The sequence below is a fragment of the Rhinolophus sinicus genome, linkage group LG06, assembly GCF_036562045.2.
Source record: "Rhinolophus sinicus isolate RSC01 linkage group LG06, ASM3656204v1, whole genome shotgun sequence".
Taxonomy (NCBI): domain Eukaryota; kingdom Metazoa; phylum Chordata; class Mammalia; order Chiroptera; family Rhinolophidae; genus Rhinolophus; species Rhinolophus sinicus.
In genome coordinates, this window is record NC_133756.1 from 92,424,241 (window position 1) to 92,440,659 (window position 16,419).

Genomic DNA, 16,419 nt, shown 5'->3' on the forward strand with positions numbered 1-16,419 from the left:
AAAATGGATTTTGGTCATTACTGGGGGCAAATTAAAGATAATTACTCAAACATAGCTGTTGAGCGTGTGGTTTTTCTGCCACCCAGGTCAACCTTATTTCATAGGGGCTATGCTCTAGTGTGGAGTGGGGGGCTTATAAGGGGCCCTTGGAGTGACTGCCTTTGGTTTATTTGTGTTTAATCCTTTTAAATGAAATTCCCTTTTGGTATTGCTCTCTTTTCTTCTTTCTTTCTTTCTTTCTTTCTTTCTTTCTTTCTTTCTTTCTTTCTCTTTCTCTTTTTCTGTCTTTTTTCTTCTTCTTGTGTTCTTACACTCATTCTCATCCATTGAATCTCATAATTTTGCCTTAGTAATGTGGTAAGATTTAATAGTATCAACTAAGAGGATTTAAATGGGATTTTAGCATCCTTCAGTAAAGTTTAATCAAAAATTACAAGCTTTGTATAGTTCAGTGAGAAGTATTATTTTAGCTAGAGTTACATGCCACATATTTTTCCTTTTTAATTAATTCCTCATTTCTTGACATCGTTGTGAAATGGTGTGAAGTAAAACTTGAGGTAGAAAAAAAGGAATTCAAGGACTCACCAGCACAGAACTTTTAAGTAACTTTATCTCTTTTGTAAAGGATGAGGATGATAACTAAATCAAGGATTAGATGTCATGATTAAAAGAGATAATTTCAATGAAAGTATTTTGTAAACAGAAAGCTCCATATGAGTGTAAGGCATACCTTTGATTGGCTATGGCAGAAAGCAACTGGCAAAAACAAAATCCTAAATTCACTTTCTGATGCAATCTAGCGATTTAAATTAAATTCATTGACATTAGAGGCAATAAGTATTTTTAATTCACCTTGTTAATATTCTTTATGTGCTATAGTGATTTATCTTTGTAGGATTTTAAGAATTTTTGAAGAGTCAAAATTCAAACCCTGGTACCTCTTGAAATACTTTTGGGAATCATTTAACATTTATGGCTAGCAGTCATTTCTATGGAGATCAAGAATACATTTTTATCTATTAGGATATTGTGTGATTTTTTTTTTTTTTACAAAACAAAAGGGAAAAGAATTTATTGGAAAAATAATCTCAGTACCTTGTACAATGCCATCACTTGAAGTACTTAATGGTTATGTTAATTGTCATTTCAAAGGGAATTGCTTCGAAAATTTGTCACATCAATCCTCAAGAGTGCAGTACTAGGAAAAACATATTATTTAAACTCATGAGATGGCTTTTAGTTTTAGGCCATTAGAGATTTTAAATGGTTTATCCTAATGGAGATAAGGAATGTCAAATTAATCTCTCCCCACACATTCTAAAATAAAACAATCACTCTCATTTGATATGCTGCTTTCCAAGTATGGTGTTTGGATTAAATTAGTCAATATACTTAGACCAGTTCCTGGTATGTGGTAAGTACTACATGTTTGCTCTTCAGTTCATCATCATCGTTATTATTACAAATATTTGTATAACAATACCAGTAATGAAATGCAAATCGTTTTCTGGAGTTATGAATGCCCTGTCTGTTCTGTAATCAAATAGTAACTGATAAAATGGTCTCATTTGTGAACTAAAGTATGTCTTCATGGCAAATTGAAGTGGGAATCTTATAAATGTGATCAAAATAGATAACTAAAATATATTACCATAATCAGCAGATTTTTTCCATTCGTAAGATGGAGTTCTCTTTTATCTAAATTACTGCCTCAACTCTCCTCTTCTGTTCATCTTTGTAGACACAGCCAGTGGTGGATCTTTGTTCATTGCCTAAATGGTCTTTTCTAGTTCTGTTTGGTGCAGAACTCAGTATAATGAAAACAGAATGCGTGTCTTGATGTCCGACTGATTCCAAATAGACGTATTAGCATATTTTCACTTGGATGCTGGCTGTCTGCTGAGGACTTGAAGTACCTTTGCTTACTGCCTTTATTTGTACTCATGCTGATGAAGACAAAAAGGATGAGTTGGCAGAGTATTTGCTTTTCTTGACTTTGTTTTCTGTTTTCCTTCAGTCATGGCTTCTATGTCTAACTCCCTCTTTTGCCTTTTAGACTCCTTTCTGCTTTCTGTTTCTCTTTTCAATAACAAAAAAGGAGAGCATCTATTACCACTAATATTTGGATTAACATATATTCATACCTATATGTTGTTCCTCTTAAGAAAATCCAATTAAAGGCTTTTTATCTCTGAAAAGAAATACATTCCTTACAGTCAAAGGAATTTCAGGCCCTTGAGAAGAGGCACTGACTGGCAAGTATTATTGTACATATTTCAGGGCGGTTAGGGTGGGAAAGATGCTTTTCCTAATCCCTGAAATTGGGCTTTGCCTAAGACGTGTCTTGAGGTAATTTAGTTTTTAGGTGCCAGTGGGTTGGGATGATGGATGCCAACAGATAGCAGAGAGTAGAAGCTAGCCCTTCTCTTTTAATGTTTTGTTCTTTTAAATTTGTTAACTCGGCCTTTAACCACTCACCTTTCCATTCTCCCTTTCCTCTCCTTTAAAACTCTGCCCTTGGATCTACTTTATTTATCAGAATTCCAGGATTGTATGATTCTTCTTCTTGATGAATTCATTACAGCAATAGCCCTTAGAAATTCTTGGAGGCATTTTCAGTCTCCAAAACCTAGACTTGAATGCAGGGAGCAGCTGTTCAAAGGATCACGCAGATGGAGGATTGGGAGGGAATAGCCCATGGAGTCTCTTGTTAGGGAGTAAGATAGCCTTTCTGTATCTCAGCAACTTTATCCTTAAACGTTTGTTCTAGTCCTTAACTTATCCATTCACTTGTTCATTTATTTATTCATAGACACCACTCAAGTTGGGAAAATGAGTGCTAAAATAATTTATTCATGCAATGTGATAAATTTTCTCTTCATCTCCACTGTCACTATCGTCTCTCACCTAGAGATTCCTTCCCATCTAGTTTTCTGGCTTCTACTCCTCTCCCTTAACATATTTTCACTGCAGCAAAGTGATTGAAAAATTAGATCATGACACTTCCTTAGCTTAAACCAGTGGTTCTTAACTGTTAATGTGTATCAAAATCACCTGTCAGGCTTATTAAAACTGAGATTGCTGGGTCCTACCCCCAGAGTTTCTGATCAGGTATGTCCGGGAGGGACTCAAAATTGGCATTTCTAAGTTCCCAGATTATGTCGATGCTGCTGGTCCAGGGATCATGGTTTGAAATCCCTGCTTTGAACCATATATTGACGTACTGTGAAAGAATAAAGTCTGAACTCTTCCTGTGATCTGTCCTCTTGTTAACTTTTCTGATTTCACTCCCTTCCACTCCCCCTATTTCACTCCACTCTAGCCATTCCAGCCATCTGTTGGTTTCTCAACTATACCAAGCTTGCTCAGCTTCAAGGCTTTTGCATGTACTGTTCCATTTTCCTGGAATGCTCTGTCCCCAGATGTTTGTGGGGATTATTCTTTTTACACATTTAGGTGTCTTTTATACATTTAGATATCTGTTTAAATGTGATATCTTCAGGAGGGCCTTCCCTGACCACCCAATCTAAAGTAGCCCTCCATCCCTACCTGTCTCTAACCCCAATGTTTTCTGTTTTATTATGTTTTATTATTGCTTTTCATAGTGCTTATCATTAGCTTATATTATCTTGCTTATTTTATTATTTAGTTATTTATTTTTTATTTACTTTTATATTCCTGTACCTTTGTAAGTGCTTGGTACATAGGAGGGACTAACAATTTTGGGGGGATAGGTGGGGGAATGTGAAGAAATGAATAAATTGCACTCTAGGAATATGTACACAGAGGTATGTGTATAGTGGATAAAAAAGTATATTAGGCTTGGAAGGGGGTATAAAATGAAGGGTTGACATAATCTCCAGCCAGGGTCCATTATAGTTCTAAAATTATAGTTGTAGTATCTACCCTTTTCTTTATAGCTAAATTATACTGATTTATCTGCATAGTTTTCCATTTATGCTTAATGTTCTGCCAATGTGTGTCAGATTGACTTTGTGGTCGGTTTTGATTATTATATGAACTCTGCACAAACATGTTCACTTAGATAGCTTCTTGTTCGTGTAGCACAGTCTTCCTCCCTTAACCTAAAATGAGAAAAGGTGTCATTGAGTGTACATCTTTGTGCCACTTTAATTCAAGCTTCTAGGGTATAGAATAGGTCTTTGGGCATGTGGGGTGGAAAGAACAGTGGGAAGCAAAAAGGAAAGTAGAAGACAGGCAGCTTTCCCCTTAGGGATTTAAAGGAACTCAGGATTGAGGAAAACCTGGTTTATGTTGACTTTTGTTTCTCATGTCATTCTTGCCATTATCTTGTACCCTTTCCTTTCTCCGTGCATCTTTGTTCTGTAGTATAGAACAGCAACTGAGAAAATGTGCTTTGGAAGTAGACATACCAAATTTACTAAGCTTAAAATTGGATTCTACCTTTGAATGATCTTGGGCAGATTATGTAACCTCTCAACCTCAGTCTTCTCATTGTTAAAATGAGAATAATTGCAGGGTTGGGGTGAAATTTAAAGGAAATATTAATGATAATAATGTGTTAAGTCATATCATATAAAGTAGTTAGTACAGTGCCTGGTCCACAAAGGTCACCAATACATTTATTGAATTATTATTACTACTATTAGTACCTGACTCCTTTGCACCTCTATTTTTGTTGATTGTTGTTCCCTTTATCCTCCTGCTATATCCTTTCTCTGTCCTCCTGTAAAGGTTTGAAATCAGTTGTTTAGCATCAGGAGCTAAACATGCTCAATTCATGTTGCAGCTATAGCTTTCTTCTTACAGAGTTTAGATTTTTTTGAACCTAAATTTCTGCCTCTAGAGTGCCTAACCCAACTGCTGTTTATACTACATTACTCCTACTGGTCTATAGTTCCCCCCCCACACCCCCCACCAAAAAAAAAAAAAAAAAGGATTACAATGGCAGTGTAGACAAAGCAGAGATTTCTTTAAAACTAAGATTGGAACACACATGATAATCTACCTTTCTGTGATATAATGTTCATTCATTATGTATTTTAATCACTAAAAATTAAAGAAATATGTATTCAGAATCATGTCATTCTTCTTATGCTTTTTTCCAGAATAAGTATCATTATGCTATTACCATGGGTAGGACTGCTGCCAACCTCATATTAGCCTGGGACATCATTTCCTATAGTCATCTAAAATTAAATTCTGTTACTTCAATTATCACTGTGGGCCCTATGTTTGTTTTATACAGCCAACCTTCTGTTCTCTTTTTCTTTTGACAATTGAATAGGAATTAAGCTAGAATAATTTCAATAGAATATTAGAAGTGAAATTAGGAGTGGGTGAATCCTGATTATTCTAGGAAACAAACTTCAATGATATTACTTATGCTTCCATGGTCAGTTTTTGTGGCTGTAAATTGTGTTATCTAAAACACAATCTAGCTTCTTTTTTTATATATTGAAGAAGAGTAACTACCTTATTGAATAAAAACAAGAAGTTAGATGAAAGCTAATATCTCTGGATTGCTCCCTATGTTTGAGGCAATATACTGCTCACTTTATGCTGGTTATTTTATTTCCTCCTAACCATCTATTTCATCCTAACCAACTATTTCATAGAATCATTGTACAGATAAGTAAATTGAGGCTGTGAGATAAAATATTTTGTTTAAGAGTACTCTGATGAAAATGTTAGAGTTTGGTTTACAAATGACACTGTATTTGTTTAATACCTGTGCTCCCAGTTCCGTCTTTTATTGAGTGAATCCTGCATTCTAGAAACTGTAGTAAGCATTTTGCCTAACTCGTTTATTGGAGGCTAATCTCAGGGAGGTGTACAAACATAAAACCCTTTCATTTTTTCTCTCCAATCACTTCAAACATGCTAGCATGAGTTCCCTTTGATATTAGCTTGAGCAGATTGGTCTGTTTTCCAAGTTCTTTCAGGGAGTATAAAGTTCACTCACTACAGACCAATAGAGATTTTCCATCTCTTATCCAATCTCACTCTCATATCCCTCTTTGCTGGGGTCAGGCTTGTCCTGAGGAACTTGGAATGCAGTGTAGAGAGGATATGATGTGGTTTTTCACTCCTCTGTCCCAATGCACTCCTTTCTATGTCCCTTTCTCTTCTGAGGTGTTGTGTCAGGCAAGAATGAAATGGAAAAATGGCAGGAGGCTTTCTAAATTCACTGGTGGTTGTAATAGTCCTTTCTTGGCTGTAATGCCCTCAGTGAGGTGCATGTATGGGCTCCGCTTTGCTTCAGATGCCCCATGCCCTGGAGCTGAGGACAGTCTTGCTAGGAAATTCCTGCCCCTGGCTGCAGTCTCTAGACTGGGAAAATCATGCCATGGGACAACTCAGGCTTGCCTCTCTGTAGTGGCGTCTCCCTAATCCATGGGAAACTCATTTTTTTCTTTTTCTTTTTTTTTTGCCTTGTCAAATGGTGGGGCTGTAGGCTGCTCTCAAGTAGGCTCTATTTCATTTCCCTATTATAACCCTCCCTGGAACCTTCTTTCTCTATTCAGTCAGGCACAGAGGGATGATCCAGAATTCCTCAGCACCTGTTCACTGAGGAATGAGACTCTCAAACCCCAAACTCTGTCGGGGTGGACCCCTCTCTCACTAACTGGGCTTCCACAGGGAATATACCTCTTCTCACCTTTTCTCGTAGGAGAGGGGAAAAACACTCTCTTCCTAGCCCAATTACTAACTTCTGAGGATTTCCTTTTGAATTTTTTCTGTTCCTTTGCTTCTGTAAGCTGATGGTGGGGTGACAGTGGCAGTGGCCATTTAATCACTCAAGTTATGAAGGAGGCATGTGGTCTTCTTGTCTCCTCTTTTGGAATGTGGGAGCATTTAGCTCCTCTTGTTTTCAGCTTTAGTGTTTTAGCTCTAATTCAGAGGCAACTGGAAAAGTACCAGTCAACATCTAGTTACACAGGTATTTTGTACCTTAGTCCTCACAAAATTCTAGGAGACAGTCCCTATAAGGGAAGATTATCTGTTAGACTAACAGATACTAGGTTACTTACCCAAATTCTCACAGGTAGAAAATGACAAAAAAAAGTGAATGGGAGTAAGAGGTACAAATTTTTGGTTATAAAATAAGTCACTGGCATGGAAGGTACAGTATAGGGAATATAGTTAATAATATCAAAACAACCTTGTACGATGACAGATGGTTACTTGACGTGGCATGGTGCTCACTTCATTAGGTGTATTAATGTTGAATAACTATGTTGTACACCCCAAACTAATATAATATTGTATATTAATTATATGTTAATACACACAGAAAATGGTAAACCATGATTCACATTCTGTCAGACTCCAGACAATTTATTTGTTTACTTGTTATCTATGTACCGTGCTGCTATCTTTTTGACTGTGATAGAGGTTAAGATGTATTTACTTTCAACACAGTTAGTGCCAACCCACCAAATTAGTACTGCTAATTATTCTTTTTCTAGGCAATTTCTTTATAGAAACAGATTACCAGCAGCTATGAAACACACACAGATAAGGAAACATTGGTTACATAAAGCTGATGTATTTTCTGGCTTTCCTCATTTTCTTTTTCTCCAAACATAGCTTTCTTATTAATGATTGTCTCCAGTTCCAGGTCCACACTGCTAGTGCCGATGTTAATGGTGGGTTATGACAGAAATTATGTCTTTAAGTTTCGGTTATTTTAAAATGTGATTACGCTAAGAGCATAGACTACGTGTGCTTGTGCGTATGTATATGAGTGCATTCACAGATGCTTTAAAAATGTCTCCATATGCTAATTTTGTTTTCTTCTTAGTTATAGGGATGCAGAAAAGAATTTCCACAATATCTCTAACAGATGCTCCTATGCAGACCATTCCAACAAAGAGGAAATTGAAGACGTCTCAGGAATTCTTCAGTGCACTGCTAATATACTCGGTATATTAACTCTATATTTATATGATTAAGAGAGAATGAATGAGGAAAAATAAAGGTGTAAATGTCTTATTTTCTACCAAAGAGAAGTTTGGAGGCTATGGCAAATTGAGACCTTGTCTTGAAGTGATTTAATTTCAACACTCCTAAAGATGTTTAAGTGGAAGTTACATGTACGATGTTTACCTGGCGATTGAAAAGCATTGTAGTAAAGATACATTCCAGGGAAACTTTTCTAAATAGTCACATGTTAGTATTATTAGCCTCCTATAATCCATATTTCTCTGACTCTGAACCGTGGCTGAAATTGGGGATCTTTCTGTCCTCTCTAAGCCCATACTCTATTATTGCTATTATTATTACTCTATTATTTCTGGGAGGCCCTGTTCGGGGCTGAAGGGTGGATCATACGAGTATATACTTATAGTGAACTCAGAGGTGGTCAGGTAGGTCATCCGCTGAGGTCTTTGTGCCCTGCATGTGGTGGTATGTGTGTCCACCTTGAAGATACTAGTATTTATGACATGGGGGCTATTTCTGGATGCTCCCCAAATGACTAAGGGGTGCTGCTGTAAACTGCACTGAATCAAGCAGCTAACGCTTGTACCATAATGAGCCATACTATCTTTGTACCTTACTATCTGTTATTCCTGGTGTGTGAGAGCTATGTTGTAGTATATGCAAAGTAGATACCAAAGTAGGAATATATTTTGCCCTAATGCCTTACGGAGGTTTCTTTTTTTACTGAAAAATACCTCTTTAAATTTTTTTTATTTATTTTTATTTTTTTGGAATCCTCCCTTTTTTTTTTTTTTTTTTTTTTTATGACTCAGATGGGAATCTAAGGAGTGGTGGAGGGTGGTGATGGGGAACAACAAATCTTAGTGACTGACTCAGTACAGAACTCAGAATCACATCTCGGGGGGCCGGCCTGGTGGCTCAGGCGGTTAGAGCTCCGTGCTCCTAACTCCGAAGGCTGCCGGTTCGATTCCCACATGGGCCAGTGGGCTCTCAACCACAAGGTTGCCGGTTCAACTCCTTGAGTCCCACAAGGGATGGTGGGCTGTGCCCCCTGCAACTAGAAAACGGCAACGGGACCTGGAGCTGAGCTGTGCCCTCCACAACTAAGATTGAAAGGACAACAACTTGACTTGGAAAAAAGGCCTGGAAGTACAAACTGTTCCCCAATAAAGTCCTGTTCCCCTTCCCCAATAAAATCTTAAAAAAAAAAAAAAGAAAAAGAAAAAAAAGAATCACATCTCAGAATCAGATGATGGAAACTGGGGCAAACTTGTTTGCCTGACTTTCTTTCCCTTTAGAGTAAATACTTTGTCTGCAGATATCTGAGTCCCTTCTACAGACTCCAGGTGACCTCAACCCATGAGTCTGCTGGATTTTTCTAAACATATCTGACTCTCAGAGGTAGACCTGGCTTTTACACTCAAGCTGGGACTCCAGCTCTCCATGACTGTACTTTTATCCTATGTAACTTTTGAAAACACAAAATATTTTACTAAGAACATGGAACTTTTGTGAAGGGAGGCATGTAGATATAAGTGGTTTGTCCATAATAGTGTACAAGACAGTAATGGACCGTGAAAAGGAAGGCCAAAGATTTTCTTACCTCGATCTTGTACTACCCAAGTGAACCTTATTCTGGAGAAGATGAAGGATGAGAATAAAGGGGGATGGAAATGGGCATTACCCAAGAGCTATTTACAGTTTTCTGATTTTATATTTTCAAGGACTCTCTCATCAGTAACATCTATTTCTCTTGACACGTTGTGATTTTTAGGGGGTGGGTAGTTGAGATGATGCCCTATTAAGAGGGATGTATCAGAATTTTGGCAGAGGGATGTTTAATATTTTGAAAAGTTGCTCTTATCCAATTTCTAAATGTTTCCCTGCCCTTATATCTCCTTTCCTTATGCTCCCCACCTTGCGAATCAGTGCGTGCTAATGGCATCTGAGCCATGACTTGCACACAAGTGTGCACAATTCTCACAAAAAAACTCTAGGCCAGACAATTTACCATGGTAACCACCAGGTGCCACGGTGTCCCAGCCCAGCTTAGTTGCCCTAAAGAATTTGCCAGAGATACAGATGGGTCACATAGTGAGTGGAAAGAGCAGCAGGGGCGTGCTACCTGATGACATTAGGGAATGAGGAGTTTTAAGCTGGGTGCTTATAATTTAGAAGGTGACTGTACAACAGTGTTTGGATTTCTATAAATATTACATTTTTTTTTAATTGGGGAAGGGGAGCAGGACTTTATTGGGGAACAGTGTGTACTTCAGGACTTTTTTCCAAGTCAAGTTGTTGTCCTTTCAATCTTAGTTGTGGAGGGTTCTGTTCAGCTTCAAGTTGTCCTTTCAGTCTTAGTTGTGGAGGGCGCAGCTCAGCTCCAGGTCCCGTTGCCGTTTTCTAGTTGCAGGGGGCACAGCCCACCATCCCTTGCGGGAGTTAAACCGGCAACGTTGTGGTTGAGAGGACACGCTCCAACCAACAGCCATCCGGGAGCTCAGCGGCAGCTCAGCTCAAGGTGCCATGTTCAATTTTAGTTGCAGGGGGCGCTGCCCACGATCCCTTGCAGGAGTCGAGGAATTGAACTGGCAACCTTGTGGTTGAGAGCCCACTGGCCCATGTGGGAATCGAACCGGCAGCCTTCGGAGTTAGGAGCACGGAGCTCTAACCGCCTGAGCCACCGGGCCGGTGCAATATTACATTTTTCTAGAAAAGAGATAATTAGATCTGAGTTTTTTTTCCCCTCTAAATAGTAATGGGTTGTTCCCAACTTGCAAAAAAGCACAACCTTGTAAAATTTAAATTTCTGAAGAATAAAACTAAATGCCTGTCACCTGTTGACCAGATGCTGGCATGGATCCAACATGTGATTATGTGCCTAAGAGGTAGCTGTTCTCTTTTGAGTAATGTCCTTTCATGACTCTTGAAATATAGACTCTCTCTGGACAAAGATAACAGCTTTACTGGTCATATTCAATGAAAGCTTTGTTTTTAATATGTCACTGAACTATGATTCATCTTGGCTTGCTTAGATTTCATCTTTTTTTAAAATTACTTTTAAATTCTCCTGTACAATCATTTATGAGAATTCAAGAATTGATTAACTCACTAGACAGGAAAACACCATACAGGAAAGGAAGCCTTTTCCTGAGTGTGGGGGTTTGGCATGGAGAAATAGTTTCATCCAGGTTAAGAGAAATTTTCATGCCTGGGAATCTTCTCTGTGGATGCCAGAGGGCAGTTTTCCAACTCTATGCTTTATATTAATCACCTTTGGAGAGTGTGGTTAGAACATTGGTGGGTTGGGATTGGGGAATACGTATTTTTCTCATCTTCCTAACCAATTACAGGGTTGTGGTAGAGACTAAACATGTGTTCACTCACTTGTATGTTATTTATACTTCACTTATTACAAAAAATATTTAAAGTCGTAAGTTAGAAAATATGATCAAAGTAACAAATTTTATTTACTCCTTTCAAAATGACCATCTCTATTGATTCAGTGAAAACTGTAGATAGTTTGATTATTTCCTGGCTCTTCATGTTGAAGTTTGAGTTAGCGGTTGGCATGGAATAAAAAGACGAACCTGGAGAGAGAGAGAGAGAGAGAGAGAGAGAGAGAGAGAGAGAGAGAGAGAGAGAGAGACAGAGAGAGCAAGCTTGTTGCAGAAAACAAGTGACGCCTCTGTCGTGCATTTGTTCTGTCCAAGCTTCCCTAGGACTTCCTGGAAACGCATGCACATTAGAGTGGCTCATGCCCCACTACTCATGGGAAAGAATTATTTCCAGACAGCTAACGTTTTTGCTATTTATTTCTCTTTTGTTGGCTTAGAAACCGGTCGTTGCTATTTCTGTCTCATCATTTACAAATTAGGGATATTAAGTACAGACTGCTCCTTGTCATTTATTAGCCTCATTTTGGCGCTCTGGTGGGACAGTACCATGTGGTGATGCAGTATAGCGCTCTAAAGAGGCTCTTCAACTCTGGACCAAGGCTGTACAAAGACAGAGTTGTGAACCATGTCCTCCCTGCTGGAGACTTTTAGTGTTAAATTTATGGCTTTATTTGGTACATGTCTTTTGCATACCAAAATGATCTTCTAATTTTAGTTGTCTGAAAAATGTAAACCTTTTTCAGTGATAATCTACAAAGCCCATTTTTAGCTCCAATTAGGTCGTAAAAATGCATTTATATGCGTGTGAGCTATGGCATTGAGTATTTTCTTTGGACTTTTAACAGTTGAGTGGTACAATGAAGCATCTGTGATAAAGCATGAAAGGGTTTATACCATGTTTGTTGCTGATGTGTTGCCATCTGGTCCTATGGCATGGATTTAGGTGATATCGGGGGCACAGAGACAGAAAATGAGTCGGGAGAGTTAAGGGAGAAGGATGGAAAAATGCACAGCTCCCTTTGCCATAACACAGTTTAAAACAAACAAGGGGTATGACTACTTCAGGTTTAATACTATTAAATAGTATTTAATACTATTAAAGGGGTTGTGGGTGTTTCAGTGTAGAGCATCAAGAGCTATAAGATGGAACAGATGATATAGGAAAAAGTCATCCCACAGTAGGACAGAAATCAAATAGAAACGAGAGCTCTAGAATTCATTTACTGAATAATTATGGCAAACTAAGGTTTGCTGTTTTAACAGGCATTGGTTATTTACCAAGTATTAACAAAGTATGGTTTTATACTGCTTTTGTTAAGTGCATTTTCTCTCATAAAAATCAGAAAGGACGTGAAAGAATATTCATTAAGGTTTTTTTTCAGTTTTAAAGGTCTTCTGTTAGATGAGGCTTTATTGTTTCCAAAACCTTAGCACACTTAAAGTCAGAATGAGAGGAATGTTGTCACGGGATTATTTGTTCGGGGGATGCTAGTAAGGAGGAGGAAGGAGATGACCTTTGGGTCTTATACCTCACAATATTTTCCTAGTATCAGGGACCCTGAAACACTGTGAAACCTGAGTTCTCCATAAAGTGCCACAGATTCCAGAATCATTAGCTGGTATGGAATTTTTGTTATTTGTTTGTTTGTTTGTTTTTAAAGATTTTATTGGGGAAGGGGAACAGGACTTTATTGGGGAACAGTGTGTACTTCCAGGACTTTTTTCCAAGTCAAGTTGTTGTCCTTTCAGTCTTAGTTGTGGAGGGCGCAGCTCAGCTCCAGGTCCAGTTACCATTTCTAGTTGCAGGGGGCACAGCCCACCATCCCTTGTGGGAGTCGAGGAATCGAATTGGCAACCTTGTGGTTGAGAGGACGCGCTCCAACCAACTGAGCCATTCAGGAGCTCAGTGGCAGCTCGGCTCAAGGTGCTGTGTTCAATCTTAGTTGCAGGGGGCGGAGCCCACCATCCCTTGCGGGACTCGAGGAATCGAACTGGCAACCTTGTAGTTGAGAGCCCACTGGCCCATGTGGGAATTGAACTGGCAGCCTTCGGAGTTAGGAACATGGAACTCTAACTACCTGAGCCACCGGGCCAGCCCCTGTTGTTTGTTTTTTACAAGTAATAATTTGTTGCTTATATATTGACTTGCATGTACTTTTTGGTTGTATTGTGATTTGGAATGTGCATTAAGCAGCCTTTTTATTGGCCATAAAACTGAAGAATTAGTCAGCCTTGCTTAGGGTTAAGGTTACCTTGGGGGTTTTCTCAGAATAACTCTTAATCATATAATTGTTTAGTGAATTGGAATATGTTTAACATATTTAGCAACTTGGAGAACTAGTTGTTGCAATAACTATTTACCACTTTTACACATGAATTAAGATTAATAGCAATAAATAAACTCTGCCAATATAGCTTTGTTACTGCAACTTATTAACTGATCCGTTTTCTCTTTCATTAAAAGTAAGTAGTGTCAGTATTTTAATGAGATGAATAGGAGGTAAGGTATTTGGAATTAACTGATTTAATAATGGTTTTGTAACGTAATGCTTTAGAGCAAAACTGAGCCAGACTACTTGGGTTGAAAACAGCTCCTCTACTTACTAGCTATATGAACTGGAATGACTTACTTAATCTTTCATATTTCTCATCCTTCATGTTTCTCATTTGTAATACGGGGATAATATAATTGCATACCTCCAAAAATTGTTCAGAAGATTAAATAAATTTATATACGGTACTCAGGACAGCCTGATACATAACAAATGTTACATAAGTATTTGCTCTTATTGAATATTTGCAAAATATTTTCATTAGACCTGAGAGGTCAAAATTGCTCACTTTTTCAGGTGAGGAAACTAATACTGAGAGCCATTAACTTAAGTTCCTTTGTCAGTGACTACACGCCATAAAAGCAGGATTTAAACCCAGGTCAGTCTGATTCCAAATCCCGTGTTCTTTCCACTGATTCATGCTGCCTTCCAGAGTTGTTCTTTGGACTGAGATTGACATTACATCACCCCTCTAATGCTAATTGCACCAGTGTTCCTCGTTCTTTGAATTATGAGTATTGTTATGATATTGCATTTTACTCAGTTTATTACTATTTCAAAATGTATTTGGGCTATTTGCTTGTATGTGATCAGTAGTATCAAAAATGTTTAAGACTATTTTCTCATTAGTATTGAGGAGAGCACAGTTTCATTGTAATTAAGATCATTTTCAGTTTAGAACCAGTATGTTTTTCTTTAGATTTCAGGTGTTGACAATACAAGTTAGGGGTGATGGTGTTTGCTGTCATGACACAAACATGGTTTCTTAGTTGTGTGTAGTAAACACTATACCAGTTCTGTTGGCTGCAGGATTTCAAGCCGATCTTGGTATATAGGAGGCTTAACTTAATACGTGGATGTTAGACATTATTTGTCTGGCACAAAGCTTGCAAAAAGCTGTATTTCTGATGCCATTGATTTTTTTTAATGAATAAGTTTAGGAATATTGTTGCAGTATCTCATTTAATAATTCCTCAAAGAGACCTCGAATAGTGCTTCTCTGTATAGTGGAGAGAACTTCTGCGTTTTGCTCTCTGCCTGCATACTTTTCCCAAAATGACTAGGTGTAATAGGTGAGCCTGAAAAGGAAATGACCACCGAGTGTGAACACTGCCTCCAGTACGTACACAATAAACACTTTAATGAAAACTGTTGCTTAAATTATGCAGATCAGTTTTAGAAGATACAAGATATACTGAGCAGAAATATGGTACTTTCTTTTCTCCCATAGATATTCGTTTTCTCTTAGAACCGTTTTTCCCCCCCTTGAAATCTGTTATAAGCCTTTTCTCATTATTCGTGTTAAATTTCTCCACATCGCTTTAGCCTCTCTCCTTACTGGAAAAACATGACAGTCATTTTTGTTCCTTTTTTTGTTTTGTTTTTTGGTCTTCTTTACCTCTCATGCATTGTTTCCCCAGCACTAGCAACTCTCTGTCCAGCACCTCTTCTTTGAGTGGGAGGGCAACTTCTCACATTCCATTCATCAGACTGTCTATTGTCCTCTTTTACTGAATTTTTCATGTAGGTGGGGTTTCACTTTTATTTTCCCTTTAAATCTTTTTAAGGTAAACTTTTAATTTTAATATAGTTTTAGATTTGTAGAAAATTTATGAAAATAGTACCTACAGAAAGTTCCCATATATTTCACACCCATTTCCTCTGTTAATGACATCTTTACATTAACATGGTTCTTGGGTTCCAATTAACGAACCAAAAGCGATACATTATTATTCACCAAATTCCATGCTTTATTCAGATATCCTTAATTTCTCTCTGTCCTTTTTCTTTTCCAGGATCTCACTCAACATACCACATTAGATTTAGTTGTCATGTCTCCTTTAGACTCTTCTTGGCTGAGAGAGTTTATGGTTTTCTTGTTTTTTATAATCTTGACAGTTCTGAAGAGTATTGGTCAGCTCTTTCAGTTGTCTCCTCTGTACTTTGACATATGCCCATCACCGTGTGTTTGTCTGTGTGTGTGTGTGTGTGTGTGGGGGGTGCGTGCGTATCTGCATACACACAGTGCCTGGGTGGGTGTGTTTGAGTATTTCTTTACTTTCTAGTTCTGTAAGATGCTCCAGACTCATTTTGCATGTTTTCCGCCCCAGTCCTAGTCTCAGTCATTTCTCCAAAGGGTCCTGGTTCCTTTTATTAGAGGATGGTGTTAGAAACCAATATCTTGTTACTACGATGTTGTTGCTTCTAGGCTCTCTCAGCTGACAGAGCAAGGAAATATGTATATGTGTACTAACTTGTGTCTATATGCCTATCTGTAAATATTTTTCTATGTGTCCATCTGTATCTGTATTATACTAAATATGAGTTTGTACTGATGTGTCCAACTCTAATCCATTACCATATGGCTGGATCATTCTAATCTTTCCCCCATGGTTGTGTATAACCTCTTACTCCAGCAGTGAGAAATTTGGCTCCCTTTAGCCATCCATCTACGTAATTATTCAATTCCAATGTAATGTGTAGTTATTTCAGAATTGTTAACACATACTCCCATGGGAAATAATTTTATCAACTAGAGT

General features: G+C 38.0%; 1 protein-coding gene across 1 annotated transcript in view; it reads left to right on the forward strand.

Annotated features, from left to right (window-relative positions):
• Positions 1-16,419, forward strand: part of GUCY1A2 (guanylate cyclase 1 soluble subunit alpha 2) — a 271,043-nt gene that overhangs the window by 29,299 nt on the left and 225,325 nt on the right. The window contains exon 3 of the mRNA XM_074335531.1: positions 7,790-7,911. Coding sequence (XP_074191632.1) covers positions 7,790-7,911 — 122 coding nt within the window. The remainder of the gene's footprint in view (positions 1-7,789; positions 7,912-16,419) is intronic.